At 43.2% G+C, this 24,320-nt stretch overlaps 1 protein-coding gene across 1 annotated transcript in view; it reads left to right on the plus strand.

Annotated features, from left to right (window-relative positions):
• KIF15 (kinesin family member 15) overlaps positions 1-24,320 on the plus strand; it is a gene marked incomplete in the record, with an annotated part of 170,400 nt that overhangs the window by 123,968 nt on the left and 22,112 nt on the right. The window contains 7 exon segments of the mRNA XM_073630416.1: positions 222-304; positions 1,040-1,118; positions 15,499-15,585; positions 20,080-20,184; positions 20,514-20,636; positions 20,789-20,935; positions 22,978-23,064. Coding sequence (XP_073486517.1) covers positions 222-304; positions 1,040-1,118; positions 15,499-15,585; positions 20,080-20,184; positions 20,514-20,636; positions 20,789-20,935; positions 22,978-23,064 — 711 coding nt within the window.

Genomic DNA, 24,320 nt, shown 5'->3' on the forward strand with positions numbered 1-24,320 from the left:
AGACAAGCAAGATATTCCAGACCTGCATTTTTATGGCTTTGTAGTTGGTAGGAAAAATCTTCCAGTTTATATCAAGGAAAACCGTTGCGACTAGTCAGAGTATAAATTTAAAAAAAAATCATTGCTTGATCAACTGATTTTTGAATCCTCTCAAGTCTGAGTACAGTTTTCTCTGAAATAGAGCAAACCTTTTAGTTAAGAGTTTTTTGTTTACTTAACAGAATCTTTTGGAGCTTTTGGAGACTGAAAAAGAGCACCGACAAAACTTGAAATCGCAACTGGAAGACAAAGAAAACAAGTCTAAGTAAATAAACAAGGTTGCATTATAATTTATGCACTTACAGCTTTCCAGGCACAGATGACCACTGCCTCCATGCAAAGATACTACTACCGTAAAATGTCTTGTGTACGTTAAACTGGATGCTGCAAGAAAAAGTAACCAGGTGACTTCTGCTGTGCGGTCCACGGCCTAATGCTTTTCTTGCCACCTTATTGTCCCCAATCACACTCTGAAGATAATAGAAGGGCAAGGAAAGTAGGACTGGACAGACAACCCAGTCACAAGAAGTGAACTTTTCTTTAAAGGGTAAGTTCACCTTTTGTAACATGTTAAACCACCATGTTACATGTTAGATGCAGCAGCTACCATTGTGACAACAAGCAGGGGATCTTCTCTCCACACTTGCTGTCACATTTAAAAAAAAAAAAAAAAAAAAAAAAAAGCCTGGCTGTGCGGGACTCCGCCCACATACCCGCTTCATTCATTTGCAGAGTTCTGTGAATGGGAGAACTACAATTACCAGCAGCCTTTACAGCTGTCAGCTTGTGTAGTTCTCAATGAACTACCAGGGCGCTGTTGAGAGATCTAGATAGTTCATTGTTGCTTCCTGTCAGTGTATAACTGCTTCCCCGTACGAGCAGACCGCTTACACAGACAGTCTGCAAGAGCGTGGCATTGTGCCCATGATCTGCAGGCTCATAGTAAAAAAATATATATATAATTCATACTTCTCCTTTTTTTTTTTTTTTTTTTTTCTAGAGAGCTTCTGAATGTTTTGGAAGAATGTGTGATCCTCAAAAAACAGTGCTCTGAACTGACAACTAAGTGTGAGCTGCAGGTAAAGCCATTATTATTTGCATGGATTCTTCAGGTAGTGTCTGTGCACACAAATGTTTTTTTTTTTTACGTTCATATTGGATAAAAAGCTAGGTAGGCAAAGCGTGTGTGTGTACACATTGCTTTTGTGCAAAAAAACTAATCTCAGAAAAATAAAACCATGCTCTCGATTTCATGAGGTATGATTTTTTTTTTTGCTTGCTGTTGCTTTTACAAGCAGTGTGGTTATCTATGTAGAACAATGGCTTCAGCCTGCTGCATTTTCCCCTCCAGCATTTTATCAAGAGCATCCATAAGTAAAGACCATCTATGTGATTAGGCTGCAAGACTTGAAACTTTTAATTTAGGTTACAATGCCAGAAAAAAAATAGGTTGATCCTAAAGTGATTCCTATGCCCCAACAGGGCTGAGTAAAAGGGTCACTTAACACCCCTTCTACAAAAGAATAAAAGATCTGGGTAAGCTTCCTGTTGATTTGGCAGAGCCTACACAGACTATGGATCATTGCCCCGTGTGAAATCCTGGGCTAATTAGGAGGTACTAACACTGGTCTAGGGCAAGGCGAAGAAGTAGAATGCTTATACCACTATATGATGAATATTTCTTGTCACTCCTGGAAGCTGGTTATAGCTAACGGGAAACTATTTTACACTGTCCTGCAAAGAGTTGCTAAGGCGCACTTGTCCATTGGACTTTCACTTTTGCCTGTATTGGTTTTATGCTTGCATGCATTTTTTTTTCTTTAAAACTAGAGGTGCACTGAAATTTTGGCCGCCGAAAATGGTGTTTCTTTCTCGAACATCACGGGACACAGAGCCACAGTAATTACTGATGGGTTATATAGGTATCACTGGTGATTGGACACTGGCACACCCTATCAGGAAGTTCAACCCCCTATATAATCCCTCCCCCTTGCAGGGATACCTCAGTTTTTACGCCAGTGTCTTAGGTGATGGACGTGTAAAGATGTCCTGTGCTGAGCTCCAAAGGGAATATCCTAAGATCCTATACTGGGGCAAGCCAGGCAAACCGGATCCATTCAAAGTGTCTTTTCATGGCCGAATTGAATGGTACCCGGGCCTCGTGTCCGAAGAAACGAGGTTTTACCTGTAATGCTTCTCTTTTTAGAGAGCTGGACCCCGCAGATCAGAAAATGGCTTTAAACTTCCTAATTTCTGGCGAGGTGCTTTACGGTCCCAGAACTGTTGGATCCCCCTACTGATGGGGGCCCCAGTCTCTGACGGATTTTTCAAACGGAGCCCACCGTGAGAGGTGAAGATTGGGTCTGTGTAAACAGCACCCTGCGGCTGGATAAGGTAAGAGGAGATTCCACAGAATTTTTGAGTTCTAGTGGCTTTTCTCCTTTAGGGTAAATGCATGCTATGCCTATTGTGACCACCGGGGGCTGCCAAGAGCACAAACCTACACATGCTGACTGACTGTCTCAGGTGTTCAGTGCTGATTATGTCCCAGCATCTCAAAGCAGGCTGCAAGCAGGTAAGGTGGAAAGGGGGATTTCTCATGTTTGAATGTTCCCCCCAGGCTAGAGAGGGGCCACAGGGGTCTAGAAAGTGGTTATACCACCCGGGCTCTGCGGCCTAATGGCCACCATCTCTGAAGATAGCCGTTCAGGCAGATATTGTTACCAGTCTCCCTCCTTCCCCCCCATCCCCAGCCTTTTCTCCAGAAGCATGACAGGAGAGTCGGCAGTGCGGGAAGCGCTCGTTTTTTTCAAAACTCGAGGGGGGGGGGGCGGTAGAGGAGGGGGCGGGATGTCAGCACAGAGTGTTTAGACTCCCACTCAGGCCAGCTGCAGGCTATTAAAGGCACTCTGTACAGGTGCACTCAGCCTTCTGAGAGACACAGAGCTGACGGTCGCATGTAAGGTGGGACACAGGCATTCTCCTAGGCAGCATTTACTGAAGTAACACCAGACTGAGCATTGGGTAGCAAGGCTTTTAGCCAGACTACATCGCTCAGCGGGCAGTGTTCATTTGTATACCTCACACCTTGTTGCTTTGCACTATGGGTAGAAGAGGTTCAAGCACCCCAGGAACCAGAGACACTAGGGGATCTCGTTCAGGTTCTGAGGGCCCCCTGTCGGCAGCATCCTCCCCCCCTAAAGATGGGCCAGGGACGGCTAGCCAGGGAGAGCCATCGGGGTCAGGGGCTACACCTGCTTCTGGCACTTCAGCCCCTGTATATATTACACAAGAGGTTTTTTCCTCAACCATTAATGGTCTAGAGGAACGATTAATGGCCGTGATTACGTCTTCACTCAGTGGAAGAAAACGCACTAGGCTTTCCTCTGTTCCCCAAGACCCTCAGACAGAGGAGCTCTGGGATAAAGGAGATGAATCCCTTTCAGAGGATCGGGATGGGATGGATGATTCCTCTTCGGAGGATTCAGGTGGAGAGGGACCCTCTGCGACTTCCCAAGAGGAGAAAGTCTTAGTGCAGATCCTCACTGGATTGGTCCGCTCCACATTTAAGTTGCCCATACCTGAAACTGCTAAAGAATCCTCTTCTGCTTTGGGGTCACTGAAACCTTTCCAAGCAGCACATGCTTTTCCTGTTCATACTTTACTTGAAAAGCTTATTTATTCTGAGTGGGATCACCCAGACAAACGTTTTTTTCCGCCGAGAAAGTTTTCAACACTTTATCCGATGGAAGAAAAGTTTATTAAAATGTGGGGAATACCGGCTATTGATGCCGCCATTTCCTCCGTAAATAATGGCCTGACTTGTCCTGTAGACAATGCTCAGACGCTCAGGGATCCTGTAGATAAAAGGATGGAATCCCTATTGAAGGATGTTTTCTCCTTAGCAGGGTCAGTGGCCCAACCTGCAGTAGCAGCGATTGGAGTCTGTCAATACTTAAGAGACCATGTTAAGCAGGTCATCAAAGTATTACCTGAACAGCAGGCCCAGGGGTTTGCTAACCTTCCAGCGGCCTTATGCTTTGTGGTTGACGCCATTAGAGATTCTATCGTGCAAACCTCCCGTCTTTCACTGGGGTTGGTGCATATACGTAGAATCCTATGGTTGAAAAATTGGTCAGCCGAAGCACCATGTAAGAAGCTACTGGCTGGGTTTCCATTTCGTGGTGCAAGGTTGTTTGGAGAGGACTTGGATAACTATATCAAGAGAATCTCTTGTGGGAAAAGCACTCTCTTGCCTGTCAAGAAGAAGAGTAAGCGTCCCTCTTTCAAACGGACTCTTTCCCCAGCGCCGGGGGCATCAGCCTCCAGGCAGTCTCGACGGCCGCCTCCATCGGGGTCCAGAGACAAGAGTCAACCCCAGGGACAAAAGAAGTCCTGGGGAAAGAAGCCTACTAGGCAGAACACTAAGACCTCTGCATGAGGGGGCGCCCCCGCTCACTCGAGTGGGGGGAAGACTGCGACAGTTCTCAGAGCTCTGGCACGAGGACTTCCAGGACAGATGGGTAGTCTCCACGGTAACCTTAGGGTACAAGCTGGAGTTTCAGGAATTCCCTTCTCCTCGGTTCCTCAGATCAAATGTTCCCAGAGACCCAGAGAAGAAGCAGTCGCTCCTTCTAGCGTTAGAGCGACTTTTGTCGCAGGAGGTTATTATGATAGTTCCCGCAAAGGACCAGGGATTGGGCTTCTATTCCAACCTTTTTACGGTCCAAAAGCCAAATGGGGATGTCAGGCCCATTTTGGACTTGAGGGATCTGAACCGATTCCTAAGGATTCAATCCTTCCGCATGGAATCAATTCGAACAGTAGTTCCCACCCTGCAGGGAGGAGAATTTCTGGCATCAATAGACATCAGAGATGCATATCTGCATGTGCCCATTTTTCCTGCTCATCAGAAGTTTCTGCGCTTCGAGGTAGGAGGGCGCCATTTCCAGTTTGTGGCTCTGCCTTTTGGGATAGCCACTGCACCTCGAGTGTTCACAAAGATCTTGGCTCCTCCTCTGGCCAGATTAAGGGCTCAGGGTATAGCTGTCATAGCATACCTAGACGACCTGCTCTTGATAGACCGGTCGGTAGCCTCTTTGAATGGAAACTTGAGGACCACGGTCAGGTATCTAGAACACCTGGGTTGGATCCTCAACTTAGAAAAGTCTTTCCTAAAACCAGTAAGAAGACTGGAGTATTTAGGTCTGATTATAGATACAAGCCAGGAGAAAATATTTCTACCCCAGGCAAAGATCACTGCTTTGTAGGGGTGCAACGGATCAAAAAACTCACGGTTCGGATCGTTCCTCGGATCAGAGTCACGGATCGGATCATTTTCGGATCAACAAAAAAAAAAAAAAAAAAGACAAGGCAAATAAACATAAGTTTTGTCTTTTTGTTTATTAACACTTTTACATTACTTGAAAATATATAAAATCAAGTTAAAGTGCACAAGGCATAATTTCTTCTTTGTAACATAATGAAAAACTTAAGGTGCAACATAAAAAAAGGCATATCTCCTTCCTTCAAACATGGACCGATGGGCTATGAGCCAAAAACAACTTAAAGTGCAACATAAAAATGGCATATCTCCTTCCTTCAAACATGGACCGATGGGCAACGAGCCAAAAATAACTTAAAGTGCAACATAAAAATGGCATATCTCCTTCCTTCAAACATGGACCGATGGGCAACGAGCCAAAAATAACTTAAAGTGCAACATAAGAAGGCACATCATCTTCCTTGAAACATGGATTGTGAAAGCCTAGTATGTCCACACCATCAAAGAAGAATAAAGGAAAGAAAGCAAAGCATTCCTGAGCTTATAATTGCAAATTCTTTTTCAAAAAGACAAGGGTGTCTACATTGTCTGGGGAGAGTGTGGACCTCGTTGCAGTCACTATGTCCCCTGCTGTTGAGAACACTCTCTCGGAAGGAACTGAAGAGCCTGGCACAGCGAGATAGCATCTTGCCATCGTGGCAATATGAGGGTATCTACACTCATTGCTTTTCCACCATGTCAGCGGATCACCATCCACTGTAATGCCGCTTGCTGCCAGGTAGGATGCCACCTCCTCTTTGATGATGTCAGCAGGAGTCTTCTTGTCTTTGCTGGAAGTGGCAAAGGTCTCTCCAAAAAGCTCTGCCATCGCTGACTTCTTTTGTGGAGGAGATGATGAGTCCAAGTTTGCTCCTGTTGGTTCTGCAGCTTGACCCTGCAGAAAAAAAAAATTGTTGATTAATTAAACCTATTATTTATTTTCATGTTTCATAGACATGAAAAATGTGACAATATTATTGCCACATTTTTCATGTCTATGAAACATGAAAATAATAACATTTAAAAAAAGCCATTATTACGAAAATAAAAAATGTATTTAGATTTAAATTTATGATATTTTTAAATAATATTCTTTTTCTTTACCTCATCAGTCTTCAGTGCCCAGACTGCTCACAATCTCAGTGGTGAGGTCACTGTATGTCCTCTGGCGTAGGGCAGGGTCCATGTGAGACAGGGACTTGAACCTCGGATCCAGGGCAGTAGATCTGTGAAGGTAGTCCTGTAGAGTAGGGGGTGAAGTGTATCTGTGCTGCAGGTCCTCTCTAATGGCAGTCTTGACATCTCGAGTGATGATGCTGTCTTCCACACTTGGAGCCATGGATTGTAGAATCCTTGTTTTAAGCGGCAGGATCATTGACACAGATGGTGAACTTTCAGTGCTCAGCAGAGAAGTAACAGTTTTGAGGGGTTTAAGCACCTTGAGGACCTCCTCTGCCACTCTCACATCATCATCAGACAGGGTAATGATGTCTTTGACATTTTTCTTCAGGGTCTTGTCGGTCAATGCAGAGTATATAGCTGCCTGCTGCTCCAGATAACGCTCCATCATATCATAAGTAGAGTTCCACCTTGTTGGGACATCATGTATGAGCTTATGAGTAGGCAGCTTTAGCATTTCTTGCTTTGTCTTAAGCACATGAGCAGCTGTTGTGCTTCGGTGGAAGTAGGAAACCACCTTCCTGATCCTCCCAAGGAGGCGGTCCATCCTATTGATTGAGATTCCCTTCTGTGATGCCAAATTCACTACATGTGCAAAGCACCCTATATGTGGGCCCAGTCCTGCCTCATTCACTGCATTTATTTGATTTTTGGCATTATCAGTTGTGACTGGGATATTGGTACTGGGCCTCTTCAACTTCCATTCCTCCACTGCTTGAGTCAGTATCTGCGCAAGATGAGTGCTTGTGTGACTCTCGTAGAGGGGACGTGTCTGCAGCACCGGACTTCTCATCTCCCAGTCTGCTGTGATGAAGTGAGCGGTTATCGTCACATAGCTCTGTGCTCCCCTGGATGTCCACCCGTCTGTCGTGAGCGCAACAGAGGATGCTCGGGATAGTTCATCCACAACTTTTTTCTTCTGCTCATAAAGATCTGGCACAATCTTTTCGCTGAAGTGGGTGCGCCTATAAACACACCGATGGCTTTTGTGATGGCTTTAGCCCGGTCTGATTGTGCACCAAGTGGCTGCGTAAATGCTGCGGTGATAAGCGGTTGTTGAGTAGTTTTCGTTTTCTGTTTCACTTCTTTCAGTGAAACACCGGGGTGATGTCGCTTCAAATGCGTAGCCATGCTTGATGTGTTTCCAGTGTCATATGGCTTTCTTGTGCCACAGTGCCTACACGCCGTCACGGTTTTATCCACTAACCTCTTTCCTTCATCATCATATTTGACAGGGAAGCCAAAATGCTCCCATACAGGGGATTTCAATGACGTGGGGCGTTCAAGCTCCTCCCTTCCTCCGCTCGCCATGACCACACTGTGTGTGTGGACTGATTCCTTCCCGAAAGTAGAGGCAGGATGTGGAAGCGCTTCGGTAGCCTGGAGGACGTTCCAGGGGAGGACGAAACAGTGGGCAGTCGTTTGCCCGATTCGCCAGTCAGGGAAGGCAGGGGAGCTCACCTGGAAAAAAGGAAAGAAACTGCGCTGAGACCTAGAAGCGATCCTGTGCGGCCGAAAATCGCCTAAGACTCAGTGGAAGCAGCAATCCTTCTGCAAAACCCCAATACAAGGAAAAAAATATAGAAAAAATAGGATTGCGCTAAACGTAATATTACAATAGTGAACGACGTAAACACATGAATTGACAAGAACACCAAAAATATGAAAAATAATTAGAAAAATATATGAATCTAAAAGTCAATTTGGATAAATGTGCAAAATGCAATTAATTGAATTTGCAAAACCTGTGAAAATTCCACCACCATATAGTCCCCACTGTAATCCAGTTATCCACAATCTCCCCCACTGCTGTAATATCCACGTCATCTCCCCCACTGTAATATCCACGTCATCTCCCCCCACTGTAATATATCCACATGTCCCCCACTGTAATATAGCCACATGTCCCCCACTGTAATATAACCACATGTCCCCCACTGTAATATAGCCACATGTCCCCCACCGTAATATAGCCACATGTCCCCCACCGTAATATAGCCACATGTCCCCCACCGTAATATAGCCACATGTCCCCCACCGTAATATAGCCACATGTCCCCCACCGTAATATAGCCACATGTCCCCCACCGTAATATAGCCACATGTCCCGCACTGTAATATAGCCACATGTCCCCCACCGTAATATAGCCACATGTCCCCCACCGTAATATAGCCACATGTCCCCCACCGTAATATAGCCACATGTCCCTCACTGCAATATAGCCACATGTCCCCCACTGTAATATAGCCACATGTCCCCCACTGTAATATAGCCACATGTCCCCCACTGTAATATAGCCACATGTCCCCCACTGTAATATAGCCACATGTCCCCCACTGTAATATAGCCACATGTCCCCCACTGTAATATAGCCACATGTCCCCCACTGTAATATAGCCACATGTCCCGCACCGTAATATAGCCACATGTCCCGCACCGTAATATAGCCACATGTCCCGCACCGTAATATAGCCACATGTCCCGCACCGTAATATAGCCACATGTCCCGCACCGTAATATAGCCACATGTCCCGCACCGTAATATAGCCACATGTCCCGCACCGTAATATAGCCACATGTCCCGCACCGTAATATAGCCACATGTCCCGCACCGTAATATAGCCACATGTCCCGCACCGTAATATAGCCACATGTCCCGCACCGTAATATAGCCACATGTCCCGCACCGTAATATAGCCACATGTCCCGCACCGTAATATAGCCAATCAATGTCCCCACTGTAATATAGCCAATCAATGTCCCCACTGTAATATAGCCAATCAATGTCCCCACTGTAATATAGCCTATCCAAAACATGTTCCCCAATGTAATATCCACACACTCCAGCAGTATACATTAGTGCTGCTGTTAGTCATACCTTCCTTGCTTGCTTTAGCCGACAAACCCACGAGTTGGGGGTGGGGTGATGACGTCAGCACGATGCTGTGCTCAGCGCCGCCGGGTGTACCAAGATGGCCGCGGCTCCGGAGCTAGGCCGAAGCCGCGGCCTTTCCTAAAACCCGAGGCCGCGGAGCGCTCCGCGGATCGCGGGTGTGCCGATCCGAACAGGTTGGCCCGTTCGGATCGCGGATCGGTGACGATCCGTTGCACCCCTACTGCTTTGAGAGAGCTGATTCTGACAGTAAGGACCAAGAAGGGTCCCTCAGTCCGCCTTTGTATGAGGCTACTAGGGAAGATGGTGTCTTCATTCGAAGCAGTTCCCTATGCTCAGTTGCACTCAAGAATGCTGCAACACAGTATTCTGTCGACCTGGAACAAGAAGGTTCAGGCATTAGACTTTCCGATGCACCTGTCGCATGCGGTGCGTCAGAGCCTCAATTGGTGGCTCATACTCGAAACCTGCAGAAGGGGAAATCCTTTCTACCGGTTACCTGGACGGTGGTAACAACAGATGCCAGTCTGTCAGGTTGGGGAGCAGTTCTGGAACAGGCTGCGGTCCAAGGGGTATGGTCCAAGACAGAGAGGACCTTACCCATCAACATTCTGGAGATCCGGGCGATACATCTAGCTCTAAAAGCCTGGACTATCAGGCTACAGGGTTGTCCGGTCAGGATCCAGTCCGACAATGCCACAGCAGTGGCTTATGTCAATCATCAGGGAGGCACCCGGAGCCGAGCTGCTCAAAAAGAGGTGAACCAGATCTTAGTCTGGGCAGAGATGCATGTGCCATGCTTATCGGCAGTTTTCATCCCGGGAATAGAGAATTGGCAGGCGGACTATCTAAGTCACCAGCAGTTACTTCCAGGGGAATGGTCTCTGCATCCCGACGTCTTTTGGGCCATATGCCAAAGATGGGGGGTTCCAGATGTAGATCTCTTTGCATCCCGATTCAACAAAAAGACAGATTTGTGGCAAGGACAAAAGATCCTCTTGCATGCGGGACGGATGCGTTGGTGATTCCGTGGCATCGGTTCTCACTGATTTACGCATTCCCGCCTATTCTGCTACTACCACGACTCCTTCGCAGGATCAGGCAGGAAAGGAAGTCGGTACTTCTGGTGGCCCCCGCTTGGCCCAGAAGGACTTGGTATGCAGAAATAGTAAGGATGACGGTGGGTTCCCCGTGGACCCTACCGGTACGCCCAGACCTGTTATCTCAGGGTCCAGTGTTCCATCCTGCCTTACAAACGCTAAATTTTACGGTTTGGCTATTGAAACCCACGTTCTGAAGAGTCGTGGGCTCTCAGGTCCTGTCATATCTACCTTGATTAATGCAAGGAAGCCAGCTTCCAGGATGATTTATCATAGAGTCTGGAAGGCTTATATAACCTGGTGTGAATCCAGAGGTTGGCATCCCAGGAAATATGTCATAGGTAGAATCCTTGATTTTCTACAGATGGGATTAGAGATGAAGCTGGCCTTGAGTACCATCAAGGGCCAGGTTTCTGCTTTATCAGTATTATTTCAGCGGCCACTTGCTTCGCATTCTTTGGTCCGAAACTTTATACAGGGGGTGATGCGTCTTAATCCTCCGGTTAAAGCGCCCCTAAACCCCTGGGACTTGAATTTGGTCCTGGCTGTGTTACAGAAACAGCCTTTTGAACCAATAAGTCAGATTCTTTTGGTCTTGTTGACAAGGAAATTAATTTTTCTGGTTGCCATTTCTTCTGCTAGAAGAGTATCAGAATTAGCAGCTCTTTCCTGTAAGGAGCCTTATTTGATTATACACAAGGATAGAGTGGTACTACTCCCTCATCCTAGTTTTTTACCGAAGGTGGTTTCTGATTTTCATTTAAACCAAGACATTGTTCTACCTTCCTTTTTTCCAGATCCCTGTTCTCCGGAAGAGAGATCTCTACATTCGTTGGATGTAGTAAGAGCAGTTAAGGCCTATCTAGGGGCAACTACTCAGATCCGCAAGACGGATGTTTTGTTTGTGCTGCCAGAGGGTCCCAATAGAGGACAGGCAGCGTCAAAAGCTACCATTTCTAAATGGATTCGACAGTTGATCATTCAAGCTTACGGTTTGAAACAGAAGATTCCTCCGTTTCAGATCAGGGCACATTCCACAAGGGCTATTGGTGCTTCTTGGGCAGTGCATCACTGGGCCTCTATGGCTCAAATCTGCAAGGCCGCAACCTGGTCTTCAGTTCATACATTCACTAGATTCTATCAGGTGGATGTGAGAAGGCATGAGGATATCGCCTTTGGGCGTAGTGTGCTGCAGGCAGCGGTACAGGGTCCTCAGGTCTGATTGCACCCTACTTGGTCGTGGTCCCCCCCCCCTCAGGTAGCATTGCTCTGGGACATCCCATCAATTACTGTGGCTCTGTGTCCCGTGATGTTCGAGAAAGAAAATAGGATTTTTAAAACAGCTTACCTGTAAAATCCTTTTCTTTCGAAGGACATCACGGGACACAGAGGTCCCGCCCCTCTTCTAATACACTATATTGCTTGGCTACAAAACTGAGGTATCCCTGCAAGGGGGAGGGATTATATAGGGGGTTGAACTTCCTGATAGGGTGTGCCAGTGTCCAATCACCAGTGATACCTATATAACCCATCAGTAATTACTGTGGCTCTGTGTCCCGTGATGTCCTTCGAAAGAAAAGGATTTTACAGGTAAGCTGTTTTAAAAATCCTATTTTTCGGCATGGGGCACTGGGGAGGCTGCATCTGATGGGCAATGGGGAGGCTGCATCTGATGGGCACTGGGGAGGCTGCATTGATCTTTTGTATCATGTCTGCTAATACTATTAGCAATGTGTTTAAGTAAGAGATTGCAGACATGATACAAGAGATGGTTAGAGACTGTAGACCAGTGTTAATTTTGGCAGCAAATTTCGATTTAGTTTTAGTCTTAGTCTTAGGACTAAAATGGCATTGTAGTTTTAGTCCCATTTTAGTCTTCTGCAATTGTTTTAGTTTTAGTCGTATTTAGTCGACTAAATCTCCAGGACATTTTAGTCGACTAAAAGGTACTAAAATCTCTAGTACCTTTTAGTCGACTAAAATCTAATGGGTGTAATTAAATTGTAATGCATTAGTGAACATTTCTCTACAATTTCCAAACTCATTATATACTGCTGGAGTGAAAAATCTCATATGTTATTATTTATGGTATTGAGGTATGAACATGCACTACAGACCAACGTTCATTTCTAAGTCAAATTTCAATTTAGTTTTAGTCTTAGTCTTTTGACTAAAATGCCATTTTAGTTTTAGTCATCTCAATTGTTTTAGTTTTGGTCGTATTTTAATCGACTAAAATAGTATTCATTTAGTCGACTAAAATGTTTGTCGACGAAATTAACACTGCTGCAGACTGTATTTTTCTTGAGCTTTTCTTGCACTAAAGGTGCCAATAATGGCCAATGATAAATGTATATTTAAATTGATGATAATTAAAAAGTCAAATATACAGTATCTCACAAAAGTGAGTACACCCCTCACATTTTTGTAAATATTTTATCATATATTTTCATGTGACAACACTAAAGAAATTACACTTTGCTACAATGTAAAGTAGTGAGTGTACAGCTTGTATAACAGTGTAAATTTGCTTTCTGCTCAAAATAACTTCACACACAGCCATTTATGTCTAAATCGCTGGCAACAAAAGTGAGTACACCCCTAAGTGAAAATGTCCAAATTGAGTTCACCAGAGCTTCACAGGTTGCCACTGGAGTCATCTCACTCCTCCATGACGACATCAAGGAGCTGGTGGATGTTGGAGACCTTGTGCTCCTCCACCTTCTGTTTGAGGATGCTCAATAGGGTTTAGGTCTGGAGATATGCTTGGCCAGTCCATCACCTTTACCCTCGGCTTCTTTAGCAAGGCAGTGGTCGTCTTGGAAGTGTGTTTGGGGTCGTTATGACAGTGGAATACTGCCTTGCAGCCCAGTCTCCGAAGGGAGAGGATCATGCTCTGCTTCAGTATGTCACAGTACATGTTGGCATTCATGGTTCCCTCAATGACCTGTAGCTCCCCAGTGCCGGCAGCACTCGTGCAGCCTCAAACCATGACACTTCCACCACCATGCTTGACTGTAGGCAAGACACACTTGTCTTTGTACTCCTCACCTGGTTGCTGCCACACTCGCATGACACCATCAGAACCAAATAAGTTTATCTCGGTCTCATCAGACCACTGGTCATGGTTCCAGTAATCCATATCCTTAGTCTGCTTGTCTTTAGCAAACTGTTTGCAGGCTTTTTTGTGCATCATCTTTTAGAAGAGGCTTCCTTCTGGGACGACAGCCATGCAGACCATTTTGATGCAGTGTGCGGCATATGGTCTGAGCACTGACAGGCTGACCTCCCACCCCTTCAACCTCTGCAGCAATTCTGGCAGCACTCATACGTCTAATTCCCAAAGACAACCTCTGGATATGACGATGAGCACGTGCACTGAACTTCTTTCGTCGACCATGGCGAGGCCTGTTCTGAGTGGAACCTGTCCTGTTAAACCGCTGTGTGGTCTTGCCCACTATGCTGCAGCTCAGTTTCAGAGTCTTGGCAATCTTCTTATAGCCTAGGCCATCTTTATATAGAGCAACAATTCTTTTTTTTCAGAAGAAAACATTTCTGTTGCCAGGAGTTTAGACATTAATGGCTGTGTGAGTTATTTTGAGGGGACAGCAAATTTGACACTGTTATACAAGCTGTACACTTACTACTTTACATTGTAGTAAAGTGTAATTTCTTCAGTGTTGTCACATGAAAAGATCTAACAAAATATTTACAAAGATGTGAGGGGTGTACTCACTTTTGAGAGATACTGTAATACATTTATATATAAAAATATATAATTATTTTTTTAAAACTGTAAATTTCGGTTTGCAGATAAGTGCATCCTGCATTTTCAGTTTATGCGCCAAAATTTTCTTTCAGTACACCTCTATTTAAAACCTTAACGCTCGGTTCACACTGGGGCGACTTGTCAGGCGACCTAGTCGCCTGACAAGTCGCCTCCCGTTCTGTGCTATGGAACCGTTCTAATCGGAGCGACGCAAGTCGCTCCGACTTAGAAAAAGGTTCCTGTATTACTTTGGGGGCGACTTGGGGCGACTTGCATAGACTTCTATGCAGAAGTCGTCTCGCAAGTCGCCCCGCAGTCGTTTGCAGGTCGCCTCGCTGAGGCGACCTGCAAGTCGTGCCGCCCATGTGTGAACCGAGCCTTAAGGCCCCTTTCACGCTAGCGGACTGATCTGATCTGCCTGTCAGTTTTTCAGGCGGACCCGATTGAACCATCCATTGCTCTCTATGGAGTGGCGAATGTCATGGTGTCCATTAACATTCACCAACATTCGATTAGATCCTGTCCTCTAAAAACAGATGAATGTTGATCGGATCAGATGACAGTTGGATGGAAATGAACAGGCGGTCTGTTTCTATCCAACAGCCCATGGAGGACAGAGGGCTGCGTCATTGGGGATCAGCAGAGTAATCACACGATTCCCCCATCAACACACAGTGCTGACAGGGGAATACCTCTTGCCAAGACGTATTCTCCCGCATTGGGAAGCCGTCCCCGCTGGGAGAAGACAGTGATGATCGCAAGTAAAATCCACCAGGCTGGTTGTACCCAAGTTGCGCAATCGATCAACTTGGTACATTCAGCCTGCCCATACACTGTTAAAATCTCGGACGGTTCGAACAGTCTATAGCCGACCTTATACTTTTATAGGACCTCGGACATGAAGGTCTGTGACTATATATTCTTGTTCGACTGGACTTGTCTTTCTCTTTCTCTTCCTTTTTCACCTGGCTTCAGAAAGTCCACCAACCCTTTTTATGGAGGTTTGTTTATATATTCTGCTTGATAATCCAAAGATCTTACATTGCAGAGTGACCCTTCTGATGTTTAAAGCTGTTGCATTGTTTGCTAGATAGCATATTGTATGCATTTTGTTGACCGTTTAAATGTCTGCCTGGTATGTGTGTGGTGTTTAGAAAATGCCTCATGTAATGCTTCTTATGTTATCCCATTTAGATCACACAGCTACAAACTTGTGAATTACAATTAACTACATCCAAAGAAATCATCAACGATCTTGAGAAAAAATGCTCTTCAGATAAGGTATGGGTTCCATTTGTGTCAATGGTCCTGCCAAATTCCTAAAATTAAACTGTTAAGCCTCGTACACACGATCGGATTTTCTGCAGACAAAACCTCGGACTTTTGTCCGAAGACGTGTGCCTGGATTTTGTTTTGCATGCAAATGGCAAGGAATTGTCGGCCAACAAACGGAACGTAGTGACGTACTATGTCGTTTTTCAGCTCTTTAACACCACCCTTTTGGCTCTTTCTGCTAATTTTCTGTTAGTAGATGTTTGAGTGTTGATTCGCGCTTTTCAGTTTGAGCTTTTTAGTTTGTTTCTGAACAGCCCTTCGTCAACCAGGCATGTTGCGGAATCGGAGGAGATAACGTGTTATTTATTATTGGCCTTGGAGTTATTGCTTTGACCCAAATCCAGTCCAGGAACAGGAGGAGGAGGATTTCTTGGGCCAAAAATTGGTTGCTTTATTAATCGTGACCAATTATGTAATATGCCTTTGCTGCGGGAGCTCCAGGAGAATAATTCGGATGATTTTCGGAATTCTCTCCGGATGATGGAACCCTTGCTTTCACCAACTCTTGGCATTGCTGACACCCTATATTGAGAAGCAGGACACATGCGTGAGGCTTTTATTTTATTTTTTGATTAAATAATAATGATTTCATTATATTTTCTATATTTTTGGATGCATAGAATGCACTTTTTGGTTACGTTCTATTGGCAGATAGCATGTCTAATTTTATTTTCTTTTTTTAATGCACAATAAAAAAATTGTGGAGAATAATACTTGGCTATGTGTGTAACTTTAAATGACAGTTTGGGAGTAGGCAGTTACATTTAAAAAAATACAATGTAAAATTGACAAGGGACACCAACATAGTTGTATTTTTGATCTTAAAACTACGGGGTAATGGTGTTGTGGTAACTTGCCCCCCCCCCCCCCCCCCAAAAAAAAGCATAATAATATTTTTGATATCACTAGAAAGAAAAAAAAGCCTTTGAAATATAGTTTGCAATATCTCCATCAGTATCCCCAGCAAAGCAGCTTCATTATTATCCCATTAAAGAAGAAAAGAATGTGCGCTGCATTTCGGGATTTCATAATTTGCCACGTCACGAATGTTAATTCTCCATTACGACCGCTAGTTTACAAGACCGACCGCTTCCGGCTCATCCTTGCTTCGGAGCATGCGTGTTTGTACTTTGGACTTTTGTCTGACGGACTTGTGTACACACGCTCAGAAAATCTGACAACAGACATTTGTCTGCGGAAAATTTTAAAGCCTGCCATCCAACATTTGTCTGCGGAAAATTCAACAACAATTGTCCGATGGAGCGTACAAACGGTCACATCTTCCACCAACAGCCTGTCATCACAAAATCCGATCGTGTGTATGTGGCTTTAGACTGACTACTGACATGGCCTGGATTTGTGGAAAGGCAAAACGTCAAAGCCTAGGGGTAACATTTTCTTGGGGGCTAGGATGGTTTTTACACATTTTCTTTATAAGCAAGCATAGCATAAACTGCATTTTCTATTTTAGGTAAATGTACGTCACTTTTATATTAAACCGTAAATAGGGAACTTTACCAGGAAATGTTAAAGTAAAAGCTTTACTCTTTGTAAAAATTAATAAATTCCTAGCAAGGGTGAAATATAGGCAGCTGCAGATTTGTATGGCTTTTTGAGTGCCATTGGAGCGCTGAGACCGGGGAACTTCGTTATACACTCAGTGACTTTGGCCTTAAAGTGAATGTAAATGCTCACATATACCCAGTGAAGTGAATAGCCTCAGATGAAACAAATCTCTCTACATAAGCTTTACATGTATATCTGTGGTCTTCAGCTTGCTATATTCTTTAGAAAGTGAACACCATGTTAGAGATTTGTTCTTCCTGTTCAGCACTAGGTGTATTCTTATCATACAGTGTGACAGCTGATTGGAGGAAAGGCACCCCCCTTCCACATAGGCAAAGGTAGGAATGTACAGAGCTGTGCTGTGACAAGGCAAGCTCTCTGCTAATCTATCTATAGCACCCACTTCGACACATATTTCAGGCTGGTTTTATCTGTTGTCTGAGAACTTGTCAGAAGTTATCATCCTGATAACAGAGGAACGAAACAGCAGAAAGACACTAGACTTAGGGCTTTGGAGAGAGATAAGAAAACACTGCAGATATATGTGCTTAGGTCAAATTTCATGAATCAGGTTTACATCCACTTTAAATCATGCACTGTCCTATTCCCTTCTTCTCCCAGCATCTCATTATTGGTACCTCCTATGTGATGCTTCGCCTCAGTGACCACTAGGGAGGTAAAATGTCTCTTCGAGCTCTCCTGTGTCATCGGGGACCCAGAGAACAGATCCGGTGGTGGTGCCGGGTTACCATAGAGCCTGCTACGGACAGAATGGTCCGCGGCCATCTCTTTGACCCTAGGAGGCCAGAATCAACGACATGACTTCACTTCCAGCACTGGCAGATGTTAACACTGACAGTTTTTTTTTTTTTTTTTTCCCTAGAAACCAGAGATCGCTTTTTTTTTTTTTTTTTTTTTCTTTTTTTTTTTATTCCTGATCTTTCCAGGGTAGAGGAGATATCTGGGGTCTCATTGACCACAGATGTCTCCATAAAGAGGACCTGTCATGCCTTATTCCTATTACAAGGGATGTTTACATTTAAAAAAAATTAAGGGACAGTGTAAAAATAAAACAAAAAATATTAGCGAACGCACACGTAGGTTGCGCCTGCGTATGTAAACGGCGTTCGCACCACACATTTGAGGTATTGCCGCAAACATTGGAGCGAGAGCAATAATTCTAGCACAAGACCTCCTCTGTAGCTCTAGACTGATAACCTGTAAAAAAAATTTAAAGCATAGCCTATGGAGAGTTTTAAGTACCAAAGTTTGACGTGATATGTTGGGTATCTTATTTTCTCGGCATAACATCTTTCACATTATACAAAAAAATTGGGGTAAATATTGTTTTTTGTTTGTTTTTTTTTGTTTTTTTTGTTTTTTTTTGTTTTTTTTTTTTTAATTTATTCATGAAAGTGTATTTTTTTTTTTTTTTCTTTTTCAAAAAAATTGTGTTTGAAAAATTGCTGCGCAAATACCATGTGACCTAACAAATCACAACAATCCTCTCTGAGAATAACAGGCAGAGATATACTGTATATACTATTAGAGGTTGAATCTGGTAAATATCAGACTCGGATCAAATTTTTTGTTTATTGAAAAGAAAAAAAAGTTAGACTGTTTTGCAGATTTTTAAACAGAACTGTAATCTATTATATGTTGGCCATAAAAAAAAACAATGTCTTCCTTAAAAAAAAAAGTAATTTTAAGAACCTTCCTTTTGAGAATGTTTGTTCGATTTTCATTAGTGGGATCAAATCGATGTTCGTTTTCAACCGCAGGGAAAATTTAGAAATAATAGAAAACTTCTTGGTGAAAGGAATTTTCAGACAGTGAAAGTGGTTTTAGTTCAGAAATTACATTCATTTTAAACCGAATGTTAAAAACAAGTGAAAAATTTCAAACAACATTCTTTCATTCAGCGAATATACAAAAGATTTTTCATATGAATATTCTCGTCTGAATATTGATCCGTGTGGCCGGCATAAGACTCGGTACACACCTATGCAGTTTGCTTTTGATCTGTTTCTGCAGTGCTTTTTGCTGTGCGTTTTGATTCTTGCACGCGTGATTTTGCTGCGATTTGCGTGTTTTTTGTTTTTTGGGGTTTTTTTGGCCAATTTGTTGGGCAGATTAAAAAACACAATTGCTGCAAAAACGCATTACGTGCTTTTTTGCAGCTTCTCCATTGAAGTATATTGAACCAAAAAAAGCACAGTTGTGCGTTGAAAAAAATCCTCGACCCTTTCCAAATACGCAGCAGCTGAAAAAAGTGTAGAACGTTAAATGGACTGTAGTGCGTTTCTGCGGCAAAAAACATAGGTGTGGACAAGGCCTAAGACGTTTAGTTACATATAATGGGGTTAAAAAAAATTTTTTAGCCCTTTTTATAGTACAAAAAGAGCAAATAATCGCTACTGTAAGGGGTTCATTTTTTTACTGTGCAACAGTGAAAGTAATATTTACAGTAGCGATTATTTGCTCTTTTTGTACTAATAAAGGGCTAATTTTAGTTTATTTAACCCCATTTATGTTACTGGCCGATTTAATCGATTATGAAAATAGTAATCGATTAATTTCATAATCGAATAGTTGTTTAGGCCCTAGTTCTGAGTACTGTAATTTTCTAGCAATAAAATGATTTTAGGAGAGGAATGCCAGAATTGGTCCGATTATGAAAGTGGTTAAACAGCATGTAAACCCACCAGAATAGCAATTTACCTATTACAGATTTGTTTTTGTTTTTTTGTTTGTTTTCTGAAATTCTCATTTCATATTAAGTTGGCAGTAATTAATTCAGGCTGAAAAGTTGATTATAAATGTGATGTGTGCACACTGTCTTTAACATTTTTGAGACCTTTTTTTCTGTTGTAGGAAATCATGACGGATCTTATGAACCAAATCCAAAGCCTGCGAACAACCCTCTTACACAAAACAGAGTCTATAGATGTTCTTACACAAGAATTAGAAGATCTCAATGTATGTGCACCATTCCATTATCAAGTGTTTTGATTACATTTTCCTTACTTTTTCTATTTCCATTCATTTAAAATTCCTTAGCTGTGAATGATTAGCATACTGTATTATGCTGGGATTTTTGTATCAGCCATTGCACATGATTTTTTTCTGACTAGTTTTAAACAATTAAGTTATAAGACATCAGTGCTTGTCTACATTTTATATAGATTGCACCTTCAGCTATAGCGGCAGAGTTTGGATTTGTAAAGTCCAATTTAAAAAGCAGTCTGTAGATTTTTCTTGTACAGTAGTGATAGTGTCTTTTTTAAAATTTGTTTGTATTTTTGTAGAGTAAATACAGTTATGTCTTATCTGCTAAAGAAGAGAGCAAAACCCTTTTAGAAAAGCAGGAGGAACTAATCGAGGAACTGAGAGAGGGCTTGGAAAGGAAGCAGTCAGCTGACAATATTGAGGTAAGCTTTGCGAAGTAACCTTTTTATAATGTGTCAATATCTATTTCCCCCTAGTGGATAAATATCTCGTGCCTGAAACCGTGCATCAGCTAATCATTTTTAATTGTTGTAGCATTGCTTTATTAATATTTTTGCTTTAATCTAAATAACAGAGAGAACTTTTATGTGAGGACTTGGCTCATGCAACTGAACAGCTTGGCAAGTTAACTGAAGCCTTTAATAATCAAGAAGCACTGCTTGTAGAGCAAAAAGAAGAATTGCTCAAAAAAGAACAAGTCATTACAGAACTAACAAACCAGGTAACCCGACTCTTTAATAACCAGAAGTTTTGGGCATATGTGCTTGGGCACGGTTTACATGCATTTGATGTGTGTTCGAAATAATTTTAACACAGGTCAGCCGATTTCCATTTATCTCAATGTTGCAATGTGGATAGTAGTTCTTAGGTTTTTTTATTTTATTTTTTTTCCTGCTTTGCATTGCATTTCATTTCTCTGAATGCAGCATATTCTTTAGAATAATGGTTCTCAACCTCAGTCCTCAAGTGCCCCCAACGGGCCATGTTTTCAGCTTTTCCTTATTTTTTGCGCAGGTGCTTTAAATGAATACCAATGACATGGTATTGATAAGTTATTTTATCTAAGGGAAGTTCCCAAAACATGGCCAGTTGGGGGTACTTAAGGACTGAGGTTGAGAACCACTGATTTAGAAGATGCCTTTGCACTGGAGGATAACTGTAGCCTTTTGTGCTCAAATGGTGCATGTTGCTTTCAGGTTCTTAAAGAGGTTGTATACCTTCCGTTATGATTTGTACCTATAGGTAAGGTTAGAAATGTGTGCCGTTTGAGATATTTACTGTATACTGCCCCGATGATGTCATTGAGTCATGCGCTCTGAAGGAACGGCCGCCCGTGCTGTTTCTTCAGGAGCGTGTGCCGTGACTGGCGGCTCCCGCGCATGTGACGTCGTACAGCCGGAGTCCGTTCCCGCGGAAGGAAGACGGGCGAATGGATGCAGCCTGCAGCAGGGACAACGCAGGCTTCATTTGCAGGTAAGTGTCACATAATGTGCTGGTATGCAATGCATACTAGCACAGTATGCCTTTACTTTGCAGGGAAGAAAAAAAGGGGAAGAAAACCCTGGAGTTTACTTCCTCTTTAATGGGTAGGGGAGATCCGCGAAAGTATGTGCGCTGGTCTCCCTCCCCACTACCTTGTGGCACCTGTCGTGCCAATCCCGGGTCTGCAGGTGGTACAGTGGAGCCCAGGAAACTTGATTGCAAACCACAAGGACGTAATTGGGTAGCTGCACAGTCACTAGATTGATTATCGCTGATGGCTTGTCAGATTTTCACACATTCCTTGCTTCTACAGCTGCTACAGCAACGGAGGAGTTTGTAAAACTCCCCTGCTGCTGTCAACATACATATATCAACATACACCAGGGGCAGCAAGAGGGTTAAAGTAACTTAGGCTATGTTTCCACTATTGCGTCCCCAAAGTCGCGCGATTTACACTGTGACTTTACAATGCGATTTGATGCGACTTTGATGTTCTGCGATTTAGCCAGAGTGATGTAATTCCTTTATCCTGCTTAGTTACTTCCCCTTCCTGTCTTCCACACTCACGTACTTCAATATAGGAAGTGATGTATTTGGGAGGAGCAGAGATCATGTGCTTCCGTAGACTTCCGTGGAAGTCGCAACAAAGTCGCGGTGTCAGACATCTACATGCGACTGCATTGCGACTTAATACCGTTCTATGGAGAACAAGTCGCACCGAAGACGGAACAAAGTAGTGTAAGAACCTTTTTTGTAGACGCTGCGACCTGAGTCGCACTAATTAGAACGGGGACCATTGAAATACATGGGATTTGACTTTTCATGCGACTTGACATGTGTCAAGTCGCAAAACAAGTCGCAGTAGTGGAAACAGAGCCTTACAGCAAACCTGTAAAAGATGTATTATTACCTTTCCAGCAGCAGCTTGTCTTCACCTCCTCTGCGTTGCTTATCCTCAGCAACTGCAGATATCCAACACTTTGGATCTGTGCCGAAGACCTGGTTCCCTACCACCTCATACATCTCTACAGGAAGTGAGCATTGGCCGCTGGTAAAGTTGGGATTACCCTTTTACTTTGGGATGCGCGCCTCTTACGTTCTGCTTTTTCTTAGACAGGAAGTGAATAACAGGTGTGTTTTGCCTGGGGTTCCACGTTATTAACACACCAGAATTTTAAACAATGCAGTTGCATGTAGTTTTAAATATTATAGCATTACTGGTTTGGAAATGCTGACTGTCCTATTTTTGTAAATCGTTTGGTATGCTGATTTCTCTTTTAGATACAGATGCTTGAAATGCCAGAGACTGATGAAGAAGGAATAAAACCACCCATCAGCAACAAAGGATCCCCTGCTATGCTTCTACAGGTAGTTTCCCAACAAGGACATATTTGCTGCCGTTCCTCATAGTAGTCAGTTGGGCAAATTTACTTAAACCCAATCTGTTACTTTTGTAGAGCAAAATCATGGTGTGTTAGAGGCAACCAGTACTTTTTTTGTTGTAGTGCACTTCCACTCCTTGTGATGGATTTTGCCACTATTTTTCTAACATCACAATATGGCGGTAAAATCATGCGCAGGAGTGGTAATACACTACCCCACACACAAGAGATCTTGTTTGGTTATAGCATACAACATCACTGTGCATGGGTGGGACACATTGTTCCACCATTGGATGAAGGGGACCCATGCACGCATGGTGTAGATTTACAGTACAGTGCATATGAATGGGAATATTCAGGCACAACTGCAGCATTTTAAAGCGGCACTATTTAAATATACTCAGATATCCTATTGTCATTACTTTGACTATATACAGTGCAATCTGTATAGCAAAATGAAACAAACAATTTTAATAATAAATATTGCAGCTTGGCATTGTTTAGATGTGGTGGCTGCATTCGTTTTTATTTTTTGCAATTACTGAAAATACCTGTGGATCTTAATTTTTCTCCTGTTGTGCAGATGAAGAGATGTTAGATGTTCAGCCATGGCTTCTTCTATAGATCCAGTTAGTGAGCTTCTAAGGACTGGTACATGCCACCATGACCGGATGGACTTGTGATTCTCAATGGAACATGAGAATACTGCACTTAGTCCATTGACCCTTCCTCCGGCTCTTTAACTGAAATCCCATACCTCAAGCATAGATCCTGGAGGAAGAGTCCACTGCTCATGATTACAGGGCTTTGCAGGCTCTTGTGAAACAAAATAATAACTGCACTATATAGTCCTGCAAATATATCTGTGTGCATTTATTTTTTAATTTTTTTGAAGGCGGACTTGGCCTTCCATTGCCAAATGGTAAACAGTAGAAATCTGCAGTTTTGCAAAGGTGCTTAATTCAGTATTATATTTTGCCATTATTCAAAGCATTAAATAGACTTCACAAAAAAGCTTTTTACTTGTGCAACTAGATTAGACCACACCCTACAGCTGTTAGGCTTCATGTAAACCTAACCTACATTGAACGCCAGCCACAGGAAAAACGTGAAATCGTGCCGCAATTTTGCAGCCGGCAGTCAACATGTTCCTATCCTGAACTTGTTTCTTCCACGTTCAGGAGAGGGAAGTTGAACCGCAGCAGCTTCTAAACAGTCCTAAAAGCCTATGTGTGTATAAAC

The sequence above is a fragment of the Aquarana catesbeiana genome, linkage group LG05, assembly GCF_042186555.1.
Source record: "Aquarana catesbeiana isolate 2022-GZ linkage group LG05, ASM4218655v1, whole genome shotgun sequence".
Classification (NCBI taxonomy): Eukaryota; Metazoa; Chordata; class Amphibia; order Anura; family Ranidae; genus Aquarana; species Aquarana catesbeiana.